General features: G+C 39.4%; 1 protein-coding gene across 1 annotated transcript in view; it reads right to left on the reverse strand.

The window, feature by feature from the left end:
- LOC136883062 (persulfide dioxygenase ETHE1, mitochondrial) overlaps window positions 1–22,038 on the reverse strand; it is a 98,111-nt gene that overhangs the window by 23,436 nt on the left and 52,637 nt on the right. The window contains exon 4 of the mRNA XM_067155210.2: window positions 11,098–11,280. Coding sequence (XP_067011311.2) covers window positions 11,098–11,280 — 183 coding nt within the window. The remainder of the gene's footprint in view (window positions 1–11,097; window positions 11,281–22,038) is intronic.

Raw genomic sequence — 22,038 nt, forward strand, 5'->3', positions numbered from 1 at the left:
CTCTGATGGCTTTTTTGACTTCTGAACCATAAGCGATTCCAGTGCAATGTGCTTAATGTAGGCTTGAATTCCCTCTGATTTTTCCTAGCAACAGTGAAAACTCTTTCTGTGGTTCTGTAAAGTACACTTAATAATGCAAATACAACATTACTTAAGATTTTATAAGTAGAGAAGAGCAGAGTGAAGCTCCTTCAATGACAGTGAATTTCACAACGCTCACAGGTAACAAAGGGCAGTGGCGATCGAAGTATCGTTGCCAACTTACAAGCACTGAAACGAAGTTTGAGCAGTAATGCTCGAAAGGATTCATTTTTCCTCCCGTAGAAAATTATTTGTTTGTGATACTGTCGCTTTTTAGTAATATTTTTAATATTTTGTTTAATATTTTTAACTTTGACCGTAATGCTGTAATGGTGAGGTGAAATCTGTAATAATTACAGATAATCCGTAATAGTTGGCACCACTGTAGTATTAATGTAGTGTTTTTCTCATGGTTTTGAAACAATAACCAACTAGCACACCCGCAGGTCTTATGTTCGCCAACAGGAAGAGGTTTTATTTTGGCCAATGAGGGCCCAGAGAATTTGATGAGAAAATACCTTTCATAGCTTCCAGAAAACCCCATCGATGGTATCTTTACCTTGTCGTGGTGGTGGGGCTTGTGTGGTCAAAAGATCCTGAGAGCTATGCCGGCGGTAGCTTAGCTACTGGTAGGGCCTCCCTTGCCGGACAGGTCGAAGGTGATGATCCAGGCTAAAAGGGATACCCTGGTCCTCCAGGTTAGGGGTTGGGCATAGGGTTGACAATTCTACCCCGTTAAAAAGAAAAACTGTTGAGAAGCTGCAAAGAGTAAGAACAAACCGGACGGATAAAATTGAAAAATGACTTAGGCGAGGAAATGGTTATGGATTGGTATTAGCGACTTGGAATGTGAGAAGCCTACTCCAGCCAGGGAAAAGCAGAAAACTAGAAGAGGAACTAAGAAAGTATAATGTTGAAATCGCTGCTTTACAAGAAATTAGATGGCAGGAAATCGAGATGTTCGATTTACAGGATTATACTTTAATCAATAGTGGGAATAGCGAGAACATCTGTGGAACAGGCTTTATGATATCTAAACAACTGAAGCATACCTTAATGTCTTACAAGGCAGTAAATGAAAGAATCTGTATCATGAGAATCAGGGGCTGTTTCTTCAATTACATGCACCTACGGAAGAAAGAGGATGAACTACAGGATAAGTTTTATGAAGAACTAGATAAACAGTACAATGAGACACCTAGACATGACATTAAAATAGTAACTGGGGACTTCAACGCAAAAGTTGGACAAGAGGAAGAATTTAGACCCACAATAGGAGCATAGAGTTTACATCTGGAAAGTAACAACTATGGGTTACGGCTTATTGACTTCGCTACAGCAAAGGATATGGTAATCAGTAGCACTACATTTGAGCACAAGAGAATTTATAAAGAAACTTGGGAGGCACCAGATGGGAACACCAAGAATCAAATCGACCACATACCGATTGATAAAAGACATGCGTCAGATGTACAGGATGTGCGTACTTATAGAGGTGCGGATATAGATTCAGACCACTATTTGGTGAAAGATAAAATGAAACAAAAGCTTGCGGTAAGAGTCAGAGGTAAGGCAGAAAGGAGGAAAGGATTTAACAAAGAACAACTTAATGATGCAAGGAGGAAGGAGTATGAAAGACAGGTTGAAGAAGGTTTGAAAAACCACAAAAATGCAGTAACAGTGGATGAATCATGGTGGATGATTAAAGAAGCCATCACAAATGCAGACCAGGAGGTACTAGGAGAAAGAAAGAAACAGCCAAAGAAAGATTGGTATGATGAGGAAGTAAAGCTAGCCTTGGAGAAAAGAAATAAAGCAAGGATGATATATATGCAACGGGCAACAAGAGCTACTCACCAAACATATGTGGAATGCAGATGGGAAGCCAAGAATCTTTGTAGAAAAAAGAAATGGAAAAAGATCTGATAAAAGAGATGCAACAAGATTGTGAGCATAAGAGAAGCAGAAAGTTTTATAGAAACGTAAAGCAGAGAAAAAGTGGATTTCAACCAAGAGTAAGCTGCATACAAAATAAGGACGGGCAACTACTTGGAAATACCCAGGAAATATTAGATAGATGGGCAGAATATTCTGAGGAGGTTTTGAATCCAGCTAAAACACAAAATGAAGAATATGAATTAGAATTGCCAAATAGTGAATCTAATGAGGATGAATCTGAAGAAGGCAATAGTGAACCACCCACTTTGGAAGAAGTAAAAGGTGTCCTCTTATCGATGAAGAATAATAAGTCACCAGGAGAAGATGGAATAACAGCTGAGTTGCTAAAATATGGTGGAACGGTACTGATACAAACATTGTATAAAAATCTGGCAAACAGAGAAATTACCAGAAGAATGGGAAACAGCTTTGGTGTTCCCAATTCTTAAGAAGGGAAATAAACTGAAATGTGAAAATTACAGAGGGATATCACTGCTTTGCATAGGGTACAAGATCTTTACCATAATAATAGCTAAGCATCTAACACACAAAGCAGAGCAGGATCTTGGAGAATATCAGTGTGGATTTCTTGCAAACCGTTCAACAATAGATCATATCTTTACAATGAGGATCATCCTGGAGAGGTGCAATGAATATAACGTACCACTGTATCAACTGTACGTTGATTTTAAACAAGCGTACGATTCAGTGCAAAGAAGAAAACTACTCATCGAAATGAAAGCCCTTGGTTATCCTGGGAAGCTGATTAGGTTGGTAAAAACAGCTTTGAGTGGAAGTAAATCTAAGGCATGCGTACAAGGGAAAGTATCACGAACCTTTGATGTAAAAGTGGGTTTGAGGCAAGGAGATCCAATGTCTGCTGACCTCTTCAATATTGCTTTAGAAACAGCTGTGCGTACCATCACTGCAAATCGTGAAAGGAACATATATCATAGACTAATTCAAATATTGGCATATGCAGATGATATGGCCATAATTTCTCGTACAAAGAATGCACACCTTGAAACCTATAAGAATTGGAGAGGGGAACACAGCAAATTGGACTGGTAGTGAATAACAACAAAACTAAGTTCCTAGTGAGTTCCAGATCTAGTCAACCTCCAAATGCACTTAGGTGTGGAGAAAAGTGTTTTGAAGGGGTACAGGAATTTAGATATCTAGGCTCTCTGATTACTTCACAAAATGAAACAAAAAAGGAAATAAGCTCTAGACTGGCTGCAGGAAATCGATGCTATGCCGCCTTAATTCCAACATTAAGAAACAAACAAATATCCAGGAAAGCTAAGTTGACCATTTATAAGACTGTCATTAGACCAGTGGTTACATATGGAGCTGAGACCTGGGTATTAAATAAAACAGAAGAATATAGGTTAATGACATGGGAAAGAAGGGTATTGAGGAAGATTTTTGGGCCAGTTAAACTGAACTGGGATGGTGTATTAGATCTAATCAGGAGCTTAGAGACCTGTACCAAGAGCAGGATATAGTATCTTTGATGAAGACTGCTAGGGTGCGTTGGCTAGGACATGTCCATCGAATGGAGACTACAGGAGAACCTAAGAAAGTGCTGGAGGGGCATCCAGGTGGAAGACAATGTAGAGGTAGAGCAAGAAAGCGATGGATAGAAGAGGTGGAGGCTAATCTACGTACCATGGGAGTCCGGAGATGGAGGACCAAGTCAATTGACAGAGAGCTTTGGAACAAGATTGTTGCACAGACCAAGGTTCTACAAGGACCGTAGCGTCAAGGAGTAAGTAAGTAAGCTTCCAGAAATTTCCTTTCTGATGCAACTGGAAACTTACCAAAACCGGCACGTGCGACTACACCATGCCCCGAAAGTAATAAAGAAAATACCTCTACAGAATAAATGATCTACACATAATGAAGTTGTCGAAAACAAACAACCTTAAAATCATCAACACCTTCCACTTAAAACACACATACAGAAAAAAAAAATTTTTTACCATACAAAATAATCTTCTAAAAGTTCTTCTTAGTTTTCGTTCATTACTATTACACACAGTCAATTTTGAGGGCAAAACTAATTTACACATTTCACAACTATTACATATATGACTAGCTGAAGATGACCTCAAAGGAGGTCGAAACCAGTCCTGTATATTAATAAGACAAAAAGAAAGTATTACCGGGCGAGTTGGCTGTGCAGTTAGTGGCGCTCAGCTGTGAGCTTGCATCCGGGAGATAGTGGGTTCAAGCCCCACTGTCGACAGCCCTGAAGATGGTTTTCCGTGGTTTCCCATTTTCACACCAGGCAAATGCTGGGGCTGTACCTTAATTAAGGCCACAGCCAATTACTTCTCACTCCTAGGCCTTTTCTATCCCATCGTCGCCATAAGACCCATCTGTGTCGGTGTGACATAAAGCAAGTTGTAAAAAAAAAAATCATTGATTAGGTGGAAAGCTCCCAGCAGCTTACACTGAAGAACAGCAGAAAAAGATAAGTGCACAGAGTAAGCTTCATCATATGAAAGCAGACCGTGCATACAGTGCTCATCATGAGGATACTGAAATTGCAAAGAACAACTCTGAGTATGTGGTACTATGTACAGATATGCAGCAGGTACTGTTTTGCCCTATGCTTCACCATTCATTGGTGTTCTATCAAAGACAGTTATCTACCTTCAATCAGGGCATTCACGACATGGGAGCAGATAGAGCTGTTTATTTTTTTTTTTTTTTTTTTTTTTTTTTCATATGAAATGAGTCAGTGGAAAAAAGAGGGTCTTTAGAAGTTACATCATGCATTCTCAAGTACATACAACTGCATTTTGAACCACTAAAACAGGGTGAAAAGAAGAGATTGGTAGTTTGGTCTGACCGTTGCATTGCTCAGAACAATAACTGCCAAAGCATAGCTCTTTATCATTACCTAATTAGGAAGAAATATTTTACAACCATTGACCAAATGTTCTTGGTCACTGGAAACAGCTTTCTTCCCTGTGATAGAGATTTTTCAGTACTAGAGAGAAGGAAGAAGGCAACGGTTTATCACCCTAAACAGTTGGTGGAAGTCATCGTTAATGCGAGTCCTGGATTTTCTGCATACTACATGGAAGCAGAAGAGTTTGTTGATTTATCAGTCATAGAAGACATGCTCAAAAGAGACCCTAAATTTAAGATCACCTCATACCAATGGTTACAGTTTTCAGACGAGGAACCCAATAGACTTTGAGCTCGAGTCAGTCACAATATTCTTCAACCTTGGTTCACTTACGAGATACTTCGAGCCTACAAAAGAAGTTGCCAACTACAACTACTTCCCACAGGTCTATGTCAACTGTATAATAAAGGTATTGCTATAAAGAAAGCAAAGAAGAGGGATTTATTGGATATGTGCAAGTTCACCCACTCCAATACCGTAAGTTCTATCAGAATCTGAAAGAAACAGAGTGAGAGTGACATAACTTGTTTATAATCTAGAGCAATGCTCAATATGTATTTTTCACTTCATTGTTGCATTTATATCGTAGTTTCCACTTCACTGTAGTATTTATATTGTGATTATACCTCAGAGCAGTTTTCCACTGTTTGAAGGTAGATCTTTTTTCTACCAAATTTTGCATTCTTATGTTTCCATCTATGAAACATGTATTATTTTCCCAAATGTGACATACATATGTTTTTATATTGCACAGAAGTTTGAAAAACAAATAATTTACTGATAAGATTGAACTCAAAATCAAAATAAACGTTTTTTTCTTTTTTTGTTTCCCAATAATGTTCTATTCGTGGGTTAGATCTTTATTCGGGGTAACCATTCAATTGTAGAATTGATTTTCAGTAGTTTTTATGACTTTTGTTATGAGAATACTTTTCTGTATCTTGTTTGGCTTAATTTGCATGCCACTGTAGCTTGTGTTTTTTTCCTAAGAGTAAGCTGAACACTGAAGTAGATCCAGGAACGTCTCATCTTAAGGACCACATGAGCATATGAACACACTGTAATCCTAAACGACTGAAATTTACACAATATTCTATGATGAGAACAAGATTTTAGTACGTTGACAATCTATTTACAAAGTTATAAGTGCCAATTTACTTTCTGTTTGCACTTGAATCATGCAACACGTCAGCTAATCACAATCCCATTGGGAACTACAAAGTTGGGAGTATTGGATAGCTAGAGCCTGAAGGGGCAGTGGTGTGGGTATGGCAAATATGAGCACAATTCTTGGTGATCGTGGTCTGCAGACCCACTTCAAATGCCTTCTCCCAAAATTCTTCTCAAATTCCAAGGATGGCAGCAAGTACCGTGTGGTCCGTAGCAGTGGGAGTGGTTAACTGACCAGCCGCATGGCGCTGTTCTTGTCAATCACAGGTGTACCATTATAATGCTTAATGAACCAAAGAGGCTTTTAGCCAACTACTTGCTTACAAATTAGATTTGTACCTTCAGCTTGTGTAGTTGAAAATATTAATTACAATTCCTACAACTGTGTTGGCAGCCCTATTGAAGGATGGGAGTACAATTATATTCCTTGAAGTGGAGGGAAGGGTTTGTTTTACAGCAATATTACCGGTATGAAAATTATTTTTACATTTTGGGTGTCAACTTCATGTCGGTTTATTCCACAACATTGATTAACAACACAATATAGGGTAAGTGGGCTCCCGATTAACGTATCAACCGAGTAAGGAGCAACTAATACATGAACACACGATGCCACTGACAGAACCCAAAAAAAAACAACAAAAAAAAACAAAAAAACGTGCTACTCATATGACGAATCTTCAACTTCATGTTACGTGCTAATGCTTTTTATGAACAATCCAGAGAGAGAAGATAGGCTGATATTCTGCAACCCTTCCCCACACGCCCATCCAAGATGCTACTTGAAGCAAGTAGGCTATTACGGTCTTTATTATGCTGTGAAATGATCACTTAGCTTGGCATTCTTTTCGACTTATTCCGCTCAGGAATGGACCTTCCGACTTGAAATATCATATAGAAATCCTTGCCTAAATGTGACTCATTGCCTTGTTTATGTTTTTATACTCAGCCTTGTACTATGTAACATTTGCAATGCTACTACCGGCAAGTTACCTTCCCAGCTATCTTCTTGTCTTGCCTGTCAGTGAACTCGCCTCATGATACTGACGTCGTACACATCTTCAGAACTAGTGTCACTCTGGAACTATACATGCTACGTGATTGGGTAAGACGTATTGTGCCATGCGCTTGTCTTTCCCCCACATGTAATGGGAGTAGTTCGCGTGCTGAATTGTACTCTGCCCTGCATCCACCATAGGAAGAAAGAGACACTACCATCAACCCTCAAACAAGCAAGGTAAGCCAACATTATGCTGGATAGGACTTTAAAAAATGTTTCATCCTCTTTCGCTTACATGGATGTGAAAGCAGCAGAACGTTATCATGCAAAGTTCTCTGTTTGTGCTTGAAGCAATGAGGAAACTTTGAAAGTAATTCTCTCTTTTATACTGATATGACTGGTCTTTTCTAAATTGTGTAAAATTAATCTCTATTAGTCAAGCAAAACTGATGGGTGTACTTTACACTGTAAAGTTCAGGAATACAAGGCCTTTCGCCGTTTTTGTGCAACAGGAATACAATGCCTTTCGCCGTTTTTGTGCAACTTTACCCTACTAGCTTCCTGTGGTGAGGGCTTTTGTCTGTGTTTGAAATCACGTTCCTTTCACAAGGGATAACAATAAGCAGCAATACCAAAAATCTAGACGCAATAAGCAAGGGATTTTTATATACAGTGGAAAATAGATTTTTCATTTTTGGAGGGACCACGGAAAAAAAAGGTACAACACGGGAAAACGGAAAATCCGGGAACGAATGAACCATCAACAATTTGGCTAAACATCACAAAAATTAAATATGTATCCTTATAATCTTACAAGCACTCTAAACCAAACCAAACCAAACTACTGCCCCAATGGGCCTTCCGCCTACCAAGCGACCGCTGCTCCGTCCAAAGGCCTGCAGATTATGAGGTGACGCATGGTCAGTGTGACGAATCCTCTCGGCAGTTATTCCTGGCTCTCTAAACCGGGGTCGCCATCTCACCATTAAATAGTTCCTCAATTAAAGGTAATTGTAGAATTAGTGAACATGGAATCAGCCCTCATATCCTGGTAAAAATGCCTGACCTGGCTGGGAATTAATCTGGGCCCTCCGGGTGAGAGGCAGGCAAGTTAGACCACAGGGCCGTCTTCAAACATTAATTACCAGTACGCGACTTAAAAATCTCGAAACTTTACATTCAGTTTTACCAGGAAAACTTTGTCAATTTCCTCTGAAAACTTCTTTCAGTTCAGCAACTTTGATCAGCCAAACTCTTCGAGAAATGTAATACCCGTAACGCCAAGCCAAACAACAATCTACCACAAGTAGTTTTTAATTCTCTAATCTAATAAACAAAAGCGCCCAACATGATGGCAAAATCCCTTTTTTTTTTTTTTAAACTTTCATTTTAATTTGGTCACTGGTATACTGTTCGTATGCCTTTGCTGACAGGATGTAGTGTTCACAGTGAACTATGTCTTCTGGCATGGGCTAGAATAAATTTGTTACTTTCACTGATCTGTCTCGGTCTCATCCTTGGCTTTGACAATATGAAAGTGACCGAGGTATGAGCGATGCCAGTAATGCCATTCCTTATGCAGCCAGTCCCTGTTATGAATGATGTGAAAATAGTGCTCATAGGGTCAGTTGGTGCATGCATTTCAGTGGGCTTGGCAGACTGATATGCAATAGCAACTTCTGGCTCAGTGAGGAAAGCAACGGGAAACTACCTCACTCCTCACTTCCCTGGTATGCCTCTTCAGTGACACCTAGGCTATCTATGACAGCTGTTGGTGGAGCTGTAGAGGATCAAACCAGCCTTCAGGCTGAATACCCAACAACATACTGTTCATAGTCAGTTTATGGAAATCTTGTAACACGTAAATTAGGCCAAGACCGACTACAATATTTTTGTAGTCAGTGTTGATTAGGCCTACATCGACTTTTAAAGGTTATGCTGAACTCGAGAATATGGTTTCAAATGTAAGTATCGATCCTTAAGTTCTCGAATGCATTATATTCGATTCTGCCCGTCACTAATCACAATCAAATTGGAAAGAGAAAAAATATCATTAACACTTCCAAAATTACGGTTATTTGCGACCTTGAGCTCAGATGGAAAGCGTGCTCACTGTACAGAGTTTCTATATGTAACGTGCGCAAATAAAACGACTGCAGTTTTTATAACATTTTTACACAAAAACGTGAAATTCCCAGTCTTAGGACCAAAACCTCCCACGGCTTTCTGTATGTAAGGTGCAACATCCGTTCTGGTCTCGATAACATAATCGTATACGATAATATTAAAATACTAATTGGTGTTACTTAAGAAGGAGCAGTTTTGATTCCTGCCTGAATGCCCAGTGACTATAAAGTGCCCCGAGGAAAGTACCACAAATCTGTTTGGCAATACACTCGAAAAAAGTTTAAAATAAAAAGTAAACATAGCCTGGACATAATGTAGACGTTTTGAAAGAAAGAATATTTGACAAAACTCGTTCCGTCTTCAAGTAGAGCTGTCGAAATGCGGTCTGTCTCCTTCCAATTGTTGTGGACACTCTGATTTATGATTTCCGAGGATTCTCTAAACAATACCACCCGAATGCGATGCTGAGATGATCCATTTGGTAAGTTCACCGCGAACACTTTTCCAGTATGATACAGTACTTCCTCAAATTACGGTACCGCAATGATGGGACGTTAACACCAAGATCCGTAAGTATACCGTAGCCGTCCTTTTGTGAGATACAGTTTCTTGAAAAACGCGCGATCGAGGATTTAGCGTTGATGGGACTGAAATTTCTGGACGGTTGATACAGGAAATTGATTCTTCGAGGAACGGATAATACGGGATTTTTACAACATGATTTAATTAGGATGCTCGCGAGACCACATAATTTGAAAGAATAATATGGGAAAATGTAGTTTCTGGGAACGTATAATCAAGGTTCTACTGTACATTTAATAGAATGTGAATCGAGACTTCAAATTTACGATGTGCTAAGTGAGAAAACATTTTAAAGGAATGCACTAACGAGGCTTCACTGTTGATACAATTTGATATGTATTACCAGAAGGTTGGTTCTTTCATAAACGGATATACATAAGTAGTTGTGCTAATGATTCCGATAGTGCAGAAAGTGATGCAGATTATATCCAGATTATTTTTGCCTCTTGAAGACATGGAACATGTGAATGCTTACAGTGACATTCATTCATTGGGCTTGACGTAAGTTGCAAATTGTGGATGGTGGGAGGGCAGAAAATTTTTACTGGACAATCGGGACCACGAAAGGATTTTGCTGGTGTTTTAGATGCATTTTTTTTTTTTTTTGATGAGGGGGTTTTAAATATCATAGAAGAGGAGACAAAGTAATTTGTTGAGTAAAGCTTATAATCAAAGGTCTGAAACCTGAAGTCATGTGTTAGGACCTGGGAACACATGGTAAGTGACAAAGTGTAGGTGATTCTTGGTTTCAATATATTGATGAGTACAGTGCAGAAGCCCACTATGAAAAGTTATTTTGGAAGGGATGCATTTCTGGAGCAACCAATATTTCTACAAACTATGAAACAGGGCCAGTCTCAACTCAATGCAATTCCTGCATTTCACTGATAATAGAACAGTTGACGATTATACAGAGTTATTCAAAATTCGAAACATTCTCCAAATGTCTGCCCACCGTTCATCAGAAAATATCACAATTGTTGAATCTCTGAACTTGTGGGAAGGGCAGTTATGTCAAAAATAGTATATCCCTCTGAAAGCCACAAAGCTTGAAATAAAAACATACAAACTTCCAAATTATCTTCAGGTATCTACTAATCACACCCAGGGACATCCAAGACACAATTGCTAACGCACCCTGAAAATTTTATTTACTCTTATAGGCAGCTTCTGAAATATCCAATATTTCATTAAGTGCTACAAAATCTCAGTCTGATATCCCATTTAAATACTGCCTAGAGTGCAGAAGCTAGGCCTGCCTGAGATGTTAACTCACCTTTGTAATCATGAGCAGGGTACACTTGAAATGCGTCAGGAAGTGTGAAGATCTGACTGTGAACTGAATCATAAAGCGTTTCAGAATTCCCTTCCTGGAAGTCTGTGCGACCACAACCTCTTATGAGTAGAGCATCTCCTGTGAAGACGAGCCCTTGCTCATGACATACGTACGTAACACAACCTGTAAGAAACATTGTAAGTAAAGAAGAGGAAGAACTCACTTACTTAGCATAACATTTTCAATTATTTTCAATTTAAAAATTCCCCACTAGGGGACAAACAAATCTCCAAGTCATTCCTAATATTCTTAAGAATATACAGTAGAATGGGTTCTAACCTAGTGATATGGTACACAATTAGAATTAAGGAAGGTTCAACCTTTTCAATACAAAATGTGTTGTACAGGGTGTTCACAACATATTATTTATTATATTAGTACCGATTTCGATGCTTATTGCGTCATCATCAGCTAAAAAATCACAAGTGGGCAAAGTACATATCACAAAAGTTATATAAATAATTCTTGCATGGCACACTACAAATGATAGACTGCTTTTCTCCTTAAAGGATAAAAGAAAAATGAGTAAAATATGATGATATAATGTGACACATAAAAGCATTATAGTCTAATGAAATAGGTGAGTATTGTGCAATAAAATTGGTCTGATGATTTTATGTACATTATTCTGTAAATTGTATAAAGCTGTTGTATAATATGGTTTGGCATAATAGCAGGCTTCATAGCCTGAGCCCCGCCATAAAAGAAAGGCAATAAACTAAACTAAACTAAATTCGGGATGACCAGGTTGGATTCACGACCTTGAAACTATGACTTACAGCAACCATCACGTAGTGGGTAGGAGAACCTGTCTATATTTCCTTGTGTGTTCTAATGTCAACAACACACACTGCCACACTTGTATCATGGTATAGTCAAGCTCTGCCACTGTCATTTCATAGTAAAATATGGAGGGGATCAGGGTAATATTTAATGAAGTGTGTTGTTGACATAAGAACACACAATAAGATACAGGTATGCACTCGGCGCACTTTAAGATGGTCGCTTCCTGTCATATTTTGAAGGTCATGAATCCAACCTAGTCATCCCCGCTGTAAACCTCTCATGCACTGACTGTTGTCAAATTGTTGAGAAACTGGGAGTATTTGGGTTTAGGACCCGAAGCATTTGAAATTTTCATCTCTTCTTTTGGAGAAAACTTAATACTAACTTTCTGTAATATATCTTGTCAGGATCTATGGAAACGAGCAACGCACTAGCATAAGCAAGCAAATTACAAGGCTGAACCCTATTTACCTAAATGAGTAAGATTTCTTTTTCAGAACGATTACCAGGCAAAAATCTCAATAGTATTGCCAGACAGAAATGAGGTCATAGATGTCAGCAACAATGAAAATGTTGAACTTTACATTTGAAATAGTGATAATGACAGAGCCAGCCCTATGATGTACAGGTACTGTGCTTGTCTCCTACTCAGAAGCCCAGGTTCGATTCCTAGATAGTCCAAGGATGTTTAATCCTATACTGAACATAAGTATGGGGTCAATCACAATCAATCACCATTGATTTGCATTTAGGACAGTTGCCAAGATGGTTGTCTATTGAGTTGTTTATCTAGTCTTTACTTAAATGTCAAAGAAATTGGAAATTTATGGAACACCTCCCTACATAAATTATTAAAATCTCTAACTCCTCTTTTTATAAACGAATATTCAACCAATTTGTCCTCTCGAATTCAGATTTTATCTTCATATTGTGATCTTTCCTACTTTTAAAAACACCACACAAACTTATTCGTCTAGTAATGTCAATCCACACCGTCTCTCCATTGGTATCTCAAAACATACCACTTATCATAATTTATGAGCTTTGTGATCTGTATTGATGATGTAATTTCTTAACGAATATAGCATTAGTGGTTGTTCCTCCTGATCAATACAATCAACTGAACTGTTGAATTGTAATGATTAGGAGGAACAACCCCAGCCCCAACTTCGCAACACCGGGCGAGCTGGCCGTGCGGTTAGGGGCGCACAGCTGTGATTTTGCATCCAGGAGATAGTGGGCTCAAATCCCACTGTTGGCAGCCCTAAAGATGGTTTTCCGTGGTTTCCTATTTTCACACTAGGCAAATGCTGGGGCTGTACCTTAATTAAGGCTACGGCCGCTTCCTTCCCTCTAAAACGTATAGGAGCTACAATTATGTGAAATTTTAACCTCGTATGTCAAACTGTTTCAGAGAAATGAATATTTATGTCATCAGAACTCACTCAGATTTAAAACCCATTGAAAGTGTACTATTTCAAGACCACTTCTTAGTTAAAATGTAAGGCATACAGGAAGCAACCACAATGTGAAGTTTCAACCTCGTACATTTAACAGTTTCAGAGAAATAAATATGTTTGTCATCGGACATCCCCCTCGCCCCCCATCCCCCAGTCAAAACCCCTTAGGGGTGCATTGTTTGAAGATGGCTTTCATGTCTTATTTAAAATCTAAGACAGAGGAGTAACCACCATGTGATTCAAAATTCTATGTTTAGCGATTTCGGAGAAGTGAATATTTATTTTTTTCATCGGGCTTCACACCCACCCCGCAGTAAAAATCTGTTGGGGTAGTATTGTTTTAAAACCAGTTTTTATTTTAAATTTATTACACATAGGAGCAGCCATCTTGTGAAATATCAAACTAGTAAGTAAAACAGTTTCAGAGATATGAATAATTAGGTCTTCAGGCCTTACCCTCACAGTCAAAATACCTCAGTGGTGAATTATTTTAAGATCAACTGTTATTTAATATCTGAGAGATATAGGACAACCATCATGTGAAGTTTCAAGTTTGAGAGAAATTAATATTTATGTCGTCAGCTCCCCCCACCCTCCAGTCAAACCCCCTTAGAGTTGTAATTGTTTTAACACCACTTCTTATTTAAAATCTATTCCATTTAAGGGCAACCATAATGTGAAATTTCAATCTCATATGTCGTCAGTTTCTGAGATATGAATGTTTATGCTTTTAGGCCTCTCCCTCCCAGTCAAAACCCTTTAGGGGAGAATTATTTTAAGATCACTTTTTACTTAAAATCCAGAGAACCACCGTCATATGAAATTTCAAACTCGTATGCCAAACGGTTTGAGAACAATGAATATTTATAACACCAATCCATCCCCCCATTAGAAATCCGTTAGGGGTGTATTATTTTAAGACCATGTTTTATTCAAAATTTAAGACATTAGGAGCAAATGTCATGTGAAATTTCAACTTCGTACGTCAACAGTTTCAGAGAAATGAATAGGCTGTTTTCGTTTTTGGATATTAACCCCAATAAATTTTGTTTCTAAACTTGTGTTATTTACCATCTGGTTCATAAAGGAGCAATCACTGAGTGATATTTCAATTTTGTCAGAAAACTGTTTCAGAGTAATGAATATTTTGGTTTTCAGAGTTTTATCCCTATTTCACCCCCTTAGAGGTGGAAATTTTTGAAACCCTTCTTTAGTGGGTGCCTACATTGTAATAGCACTGTATCCCCAAAATTTCATTTATTTATATAGAATAGTTTTACCTGGGCATTGATACACAATCAGTCAGAACATTGCCTTGTAAATATACGGATAGTATCATAATTAAAATACTTCAACCCATATTTCACTTCTCCCCCCCCCCCCCCCCGCACCCCGCCTCCCAGCCCCCGTTTGCCGTTTTCAAAAACAAAAAAATAGGTGTTTGTTTATAAGAAGATTCCAAATACCAATTTTCATGTCTGTAACATTTATGTAGAGTAGTTTTACCTGGGCGTTGATATACAATCAGTCAGAACATTGCCTTTTAAATACATAGATAAGTATCATAATAAAAATATTTCAACCCCTATTTCACTTCTTTTCCACCCCCTTCCCCACCTTCTCTTTCCAAAAAAAAAAAAAAAAAAAAAAAGCATGTGTTTCTTTACTTTTAAAGGAGATTCCAAACACAAATTTTTATGTCTGTAAACTGTTAAATTTTCGAGATATAGATATACTCATTTAAACAATCCACCCCTCTATTCACACTCTGAGCGACAGAATTTCCAAAAATCCTCCCTTAGTGAGCCCTTACACTGTAATATAAACATATCCCCAAAATGTCAATTCTTTATGCCCAGAAGTTTTGCCTTGGTGACGATGAATCAGTCACTCCGTACATGTACGTACAATACAAAGCACCCGCGATGCCTCGCAGACACGTTAAGACAGCCTATCTGCCAACTGACAGCATTTGACAGAGGCCATATTGTGGGACTGCATGAGGCTGGTTGGTCGTATCGTGCAATTGCCAGACATGTGGGCCATTCAGATGTCACAGTGGCCCAATGTTGAACACAATGGGTACACGAGGGCACCCAATCACGTCGTGCAGGTTTGGGTGGACCAACGAACACCACCCCGAAGGAAGACCGCCCTATGGTGCGCCAAGAATTGCGGGATCCCATAACTTCGGCACCCACCATCCGTGAACATGTACAGGAGACTCCACAACATCCTGTGAGTTCCCGCAGAGTGTCTTGACGACTTGCACCCCCCGGATTAGGGCCCTACCACCTCATGTGTCGGTTGCCATTGACACCAGAGCACCGTGCGGGTTTGGCAGCGTCAGGGGCAGAGGGCATATCTTGCCCATATTGTGGAAAGACACACAGCCGTAATCTCTGGCATCATGGTGTGGAGAGCCATAAGATATGTGTTCAGGTCAGCTCTACTAATGCTTCGGCAGACTTTGACGGCACAATGATACGTCAGACATTCTGCGTCCGCACGTCCTACACCTTATGGCACAGCACCCTGTGTCAGTGTTCCAACAAGATAATGCACATCCACACACAGCAAGTGTGTCTATGGACTGCCTAGAGGATGTTGAGGACCTCCCATGGCCAGCAAGATCCCCGGACCTCTCCATCATTGAACATGTGTGGGATGACATTGGAAGGGGACTCCATCCCAGTACCAACCTGCAGGATCTGGAGGGATGGCTGCAACAACCGTGAACGAACTTGCCTCAGGCGAGGATCTAAAGGTTGTTTGACACCATTTCAAACCGCATAAGGACATGCATTGCGGCCAGAGAGGTGGTACGATGCCCTACTGACCAGGCGCCAACATTCCACCTGTAACTGCCTTGTCTCTTTCATCCCATATTGTAATCAGTTCAATAAAGGCACATGGACTTTCAGCATATGTAGTTTCATTCATTTTCAAGCAGTCCTGGGGGCTTAACATTTTTTTGTCAGGCAGTGTATTATCCCATTTAAAGATCAAACATGGCTGTGCGGTTTGGGTCACGTAGCTATCAGCTTGCATTTGGGAGATGGTGGGTTCAAACCTCACTGTTAGCAACCCTGAATATGATTTTCTAGTTTGAAGAGAAATTATGATTGCACCTTGTATAAATATGGAAGACAAAGGTACAAGAACTTTTAAGTCCCTTACACAAAGTCCATTTTGCTGGGGCTGTACCTTAACACGTTCCCTGCTTTGCGAGTCACATGTGACTCGTACAGCACAGAAATGTGGTGCTGGATGAAATACACATTTTATTCCTATGCTGCTATGGTGATAACTTTGCGTAACAGTATGACAGCGAATCACAGGTGGCATCTATGTTGTTCTATGGCATAGGTGTATGCTTAATAACTACCTTACACCACGAGGCACGGATGACTCGTGACGCATGGGTGTAATGCAGCTTTTACTATTTGCTATATGAGTCACCAGTGACTTGCATATTTACTAGAGGTCCCGCTTAACTGTGGTGGACAATTGGAGCTATACATTGTTGATCGAGTATCATTGTGCTGTAGCCATCATTCTAGGCTGGCGGAAATCTGTTGTGACAGCGTGTGAATACCCTTGTCAACGTGTGAAGTAACTACAGGATATACAGTTGGGCATCTTTTCTATGCAGTATCACGGTAAGAACGTTACTTATATACAGATTTCATTATCTTATTCTCAACTATAAGCATAGAAAGCTAAGGAATGTGTGTGAATTGTTTCAGATGGAACTTAGATTAGTAGACTTCTAGCTACCCAAAGAGTGTTCCAGTTCGGACTCTTCACAACGAGCCAGGAGATCTCGATTAGAGAAACCATTAGAGGAGTCACATATTGAGGATCTTTTAGGAGATGAAGATATCCAATGTAGTGATATTGAGGATCCCAATTTTTCATTGTCAAGTTCATAATCTTCACCAGTGTCCTCTGGAACCGACACAAAGGTACATGATAGCCACAGTGAAAGTGACAGTGAACAAGTTGAAACACAATCAGTTAAATCAGACTGCAGTTAGGGTGATATAAACCAGGAATGATTTAGGCTTCACTGTTTTTCCTGGGCAAGTAAAGGTTCAGTTGCAGTTAGAACAGGGACAGCCCATTGATATATACTCTCAGTTCGTGGATGACAGCCTATTAGAAACGATGGTTCAGGAAACCAACAGGTATGCCAAACAATTTAAACAAAGTCATAATGAGAACAGCAAGTCCAGAAGTTTGAAATGGAAGGAAACTAATGTTGATGAAATGAAGCAGTTTCTAGGAATTATCGTATGTATGGGCCTCATACTGGTCTAAGAATGACATATATTATATGCGACTTATTAGACGGGTAATGCCACGGGATCGTTTCCTTCTTCTCTTGAGATTCTGGCACTTTGCAGACAATGAAGCTAACCAACAACCAGGTAATCATCTTTAACAAATCCAACCCTCCTTGAAAAATTAAACCAAAATTTTGAGAATGCCTTGACAATGGGCAAAGAAATGGTTATAGATGAAACTGTGGTTCCTTGGAGAGGCCGTTTAGTTTTCAGAATATACATTCCTAACCAAACTGTGTACGAAAGAAGGCTACACTGTTAGAACGAAGATCTATGCAGAAAAAATCCAGTGAGAGTGAAAGCAGAGTAGGCCATGCTCATTCTGTTGTAATGGAGCTTCTACATGAATTCCTAAATGAACTACGCATCCTCTATGCCGATAATTTCAACACCAGTGTACCGTCACCTCTGGCAGAGGAACTTCTGAGGAACGAAATATTTGAGTGTGGGACCCTTCGTAGCATTAGACATGGACATTATACATGGATGATAATGAAACAGAAAACGAAGAAGGGACAGGTGGTGGATAACATGTCAGCATGATACTTGAGTTACCAAGTGGGTTGATAAGCGACCTGTTCTCGGAAAAACAGAGACAGCGAACCTGTCAGGAAGGCTCCCTCTGTTCTTGGTTACAATGGAGCTAAGAAGGGGGTCGATTTCAGCGATCAGATGTCTTCCTATTATTCATGTCTACGGAAAGGTTTAAAATGGTACTGGAAAGTAGTCGTAGAAGTTATCATTGGAGCGGCCTTGGTTAATGCTAGAATACTTCACACCATGATGTCTGCGGGGAAAAAAAAAAAGGCCACTACTGCAATTTCAAGAGAAGGTCGCAAAAAGGCTGGTTGGACGACGGACAGAACCTGTCATCGGTCCTGGGAGGAGACGTGCGCACACTCTTTCATAGATGGAAGGGCCAGCCAGAAAAGTTCGAAGACGATGCGTGGTTTGCTACAAAAGTCAGCGAGAATGTGGCACATCGAAAGATGCAGACACGAAAACAAAGCAGATGACAACATACTGTAAGGAATGCCCAAACAAACCATTCATGTACACTGGACGTTTTAATAAGGTTCCTAATAGCTGAAATTTAACTTACTGTGTTCAAAATAAAAATTGCTGTTGTATAATAACAAAATTAGTGAGAACATGAGCGTAAATAGTTTAGGGAATTTTGAGATCAGTGAAAAGAAATAGACAATTGGGTTTAGATAGAGAACATCGAGATCAGTGAAAAAAAATAGGCAATTGTGTTAAAATAGAGAACATCGAGATCAGTGAAAAGAAACAGAAAATTGGGTTCAAATAAAGAACAGTATTTTAAAAAAAAAATATTATTTCTAATTTTATATGCAGTGCCTTTATTATAAAGCAAATAAATATGTCCATTTATTGTTTATCTAAAAATGCATTTGTACTCGTATAAATCAATAATGTTAATGTTATTTGCTTTACGTCCCACAAACTACTTTTACGGTCTTCGAAGACGCCAAGGTGCCGGAATTTAGTCCCGCAGGAGTTCTTTTACGTGCCAGTAAATCTACCGACAAGTGGCTGTCGTATTTGAGCACCTTCAAATACCACCGGACTGAGCCAGGATCGAACCTGCCAAGTTGAGGTCAGAAGGCCAGCGCCTCAACCGTCTGAGCCACGCAGCCCAGCCTCATAAAAATCAACCTTTACCAACATGCAGAGAGGGATGTTAACGCTCTGTTCTGTGCTACGCGAGGTACGGGTAACTCGTGGACTCTAATAATTATTGCCACTAAACCAAGTGCTGGTGGACAGTCCTGCTGAGGAATGTGAGAACTTGGCATGAATTGCATCTGTCAATTTAATTATTTCGAAGTAATATATATTTTCGCCATCCACCGGCAGTCCGCAGAACTTCTTCCGTAGGATGAGTCACACGTGCCTCGTGATGCACACCAGCGAAGTATGGTACGAGACATTGGTAACTTCTGACGCACTCACGTTTGATGTCAACAGTGTAACAATAGCAGCGAACAAGGCCAAGGCCACTTCTTTCCCACTCCTAGCACTTCCCTCTCCCATCATCACATAAGATCTATCTTTGTCGGTGCAACGTAAAGCAGATTCTAAAAAAAAAAAAAAAAAAAAAAAAAAAAAAAATGTAAATGTTCAAATCAAAATCAAATAAGCTACTCTTGCTTGACATCCTGTGCCATGGGATAATTATATCCACTTCACATTCATATACAGTATATATCATCTTTCATGGTATTTTTTGAATACTGACCTGATGTGGTGGTGGTGATTGTTTTATGAGGAAGTACAACTATGCAACCATCCACTATATAACACTAATCAGAGAGAAAAAATGGAAGGGATCCGACACTTCGAAAAATGAAGGTATCGGCCAAAGAAAGACAAGTGCCACGAAGGACGTGAAAATGAAAGACTCCCTAGACCTCAAATGATCTAATACCGTCAGGGTTGGAAAAGAACAAGAGTTCCCAAGGGAGGTCAGATAGGATAGGTGAAAGTGAGGAGCCTGGCACAAGTTAAGTGGAAGTAATGCCAGGACTCAGCTGAGGGCACCGTGGCTGGCAATCCACGCACCCAAGTTAAGAGCCCCTGGGGCCCCTTTTAATCACCTCATTACGACAGGCAGGGGATACCGTGGGTGTTATTTTACCGTCCCCAACCACAGGGGCTGATACTTAGTTTTTACACCAGGCAGGACTAGAGTTCAATTCACTGAGCTTGATAGCTGCATTCGCTTAAGTGCGGCCAGTATCCAGTATTAGCCCTTTCCTGTCCCATAGTCGCCATAAGACCTATCTGTGTCGGTGCGACGTAAAGCAACTTGCAACAAAAAACAAAACAAGAGTTCAATTCAATTTTTGTCTGTCTGTCTGTCATAGCACCACAGGAGAATGAAGTGGTGGATTTTCGTAAATCTTGGTATTTAAGTTTATGATAAGGGCAAGTAGGGACTCGGCTATAATTTGTTCAAAAAAAGTTCAGCCAGAGGGAGGATTCAGATGAGACCTTAAACATAAAACTTGGTGTATCTGTTATATGATTGGTTTTACAGGAAAATTTATTTAGAATATTATTTACAAACTTTTTTGTTTTATATCTTCTAATTACACAGTGAAAAATAAGGGAAATATTAGTGCTAGCCGTGTGAAAGTAAAAGCCCAAGAGCCGATAACTAACACTACGGTAATGTAGATTAATTAAGATGGGTCATCCTTAAACCTTATGATGGTTGTTTATGGCTCAAAGAGGTGAGAATTGGAGAATGCCATGTTTTATCTATTGTACATCTGTTGTAGTATACTTAAATATAAACTTGATACTAAGTTTTTAGACCAGAAGAAAGAGATCAGACGAAGAGCAGCAATAATGGAATAAAAAAGATAAACTGTGAAGGGCTAAAGAAAGCCAGGAAGCGAGTAGCCTATGTACATCACAACAGTCGCTGACAGCCACATGTCCACCGATGTGCCTCAGAATCTGGGAAACAACTGGACGACTCACAAATACAAGGATGGGATGTTTGCAACCTAATCAATACTATATACTGCACACACAAAAAATATGCATTTATATTTGAAGTCACATTACAGTACTAGTTTCGGCCTTTATAGGCCATTGCAGCATAAAACTTGATGTATCTCTTACACAGTTATAATCCTAAGTTCTAAAATAGCACAGTTCACTGTTGTCTAATATCACTACTACTGTCTTAAAAAATATTTTACGTATTAGGTCGTTGAAAGTCTGTTTCGATTACAATGTGGTCGTGAAAATTCAATATTCAATATTTTACGTACTTTAATATCACCGTTATTGTTTTAAAATACTTTTTCGTAGAAAAATAGGGTTGTTTAAATTACTTGCTGTGCATCAGTTATTTACACATAAAATATAGGTATGTTATCTTGAATGAATATGTAGGATTATATTGTATTTCATAAATCAGAACCCACTTGCGGAGCGGAGTGTTATTGCAGTACTGTGTAGTTAGATTAAGATGGGTCATCCTTAGACCTTATAATGGTTGTTCATGGCTCAAAGAAGTGAGAGTTGGAGAATGCCACGCTGTATCTACTGTGATTACAGTTGCAGTTGAAAGAGTGGATGATCCCTTGAGTCCTTGTGGGCTTGCTTCCAGCGGGCTTGCTCATATTGTATGAGAGCAACTTGACGGCCACCAAAAATGTGAATCCTACACACGCTAAATTATTGTCCCTTCAATGACAGGAACTGCAACTAGTCTTCTATATAATCATTTCATTTGTCACCTGTTC

This window comes from Anabrus simplex, chromosome 11, assembly GCF_040414725.1.
Source record: "Anabrus simplex isolate iqAnaSimp1 chromosome 11, ASM4041472v1, whole genome shotgun sequence".
Lineage (NCBI taxonomy): Eukaryota > Metazoa > Arthropoda > Insecta > Orthoptera > Tettigoniidae > Anabrus > Anabrus simplex.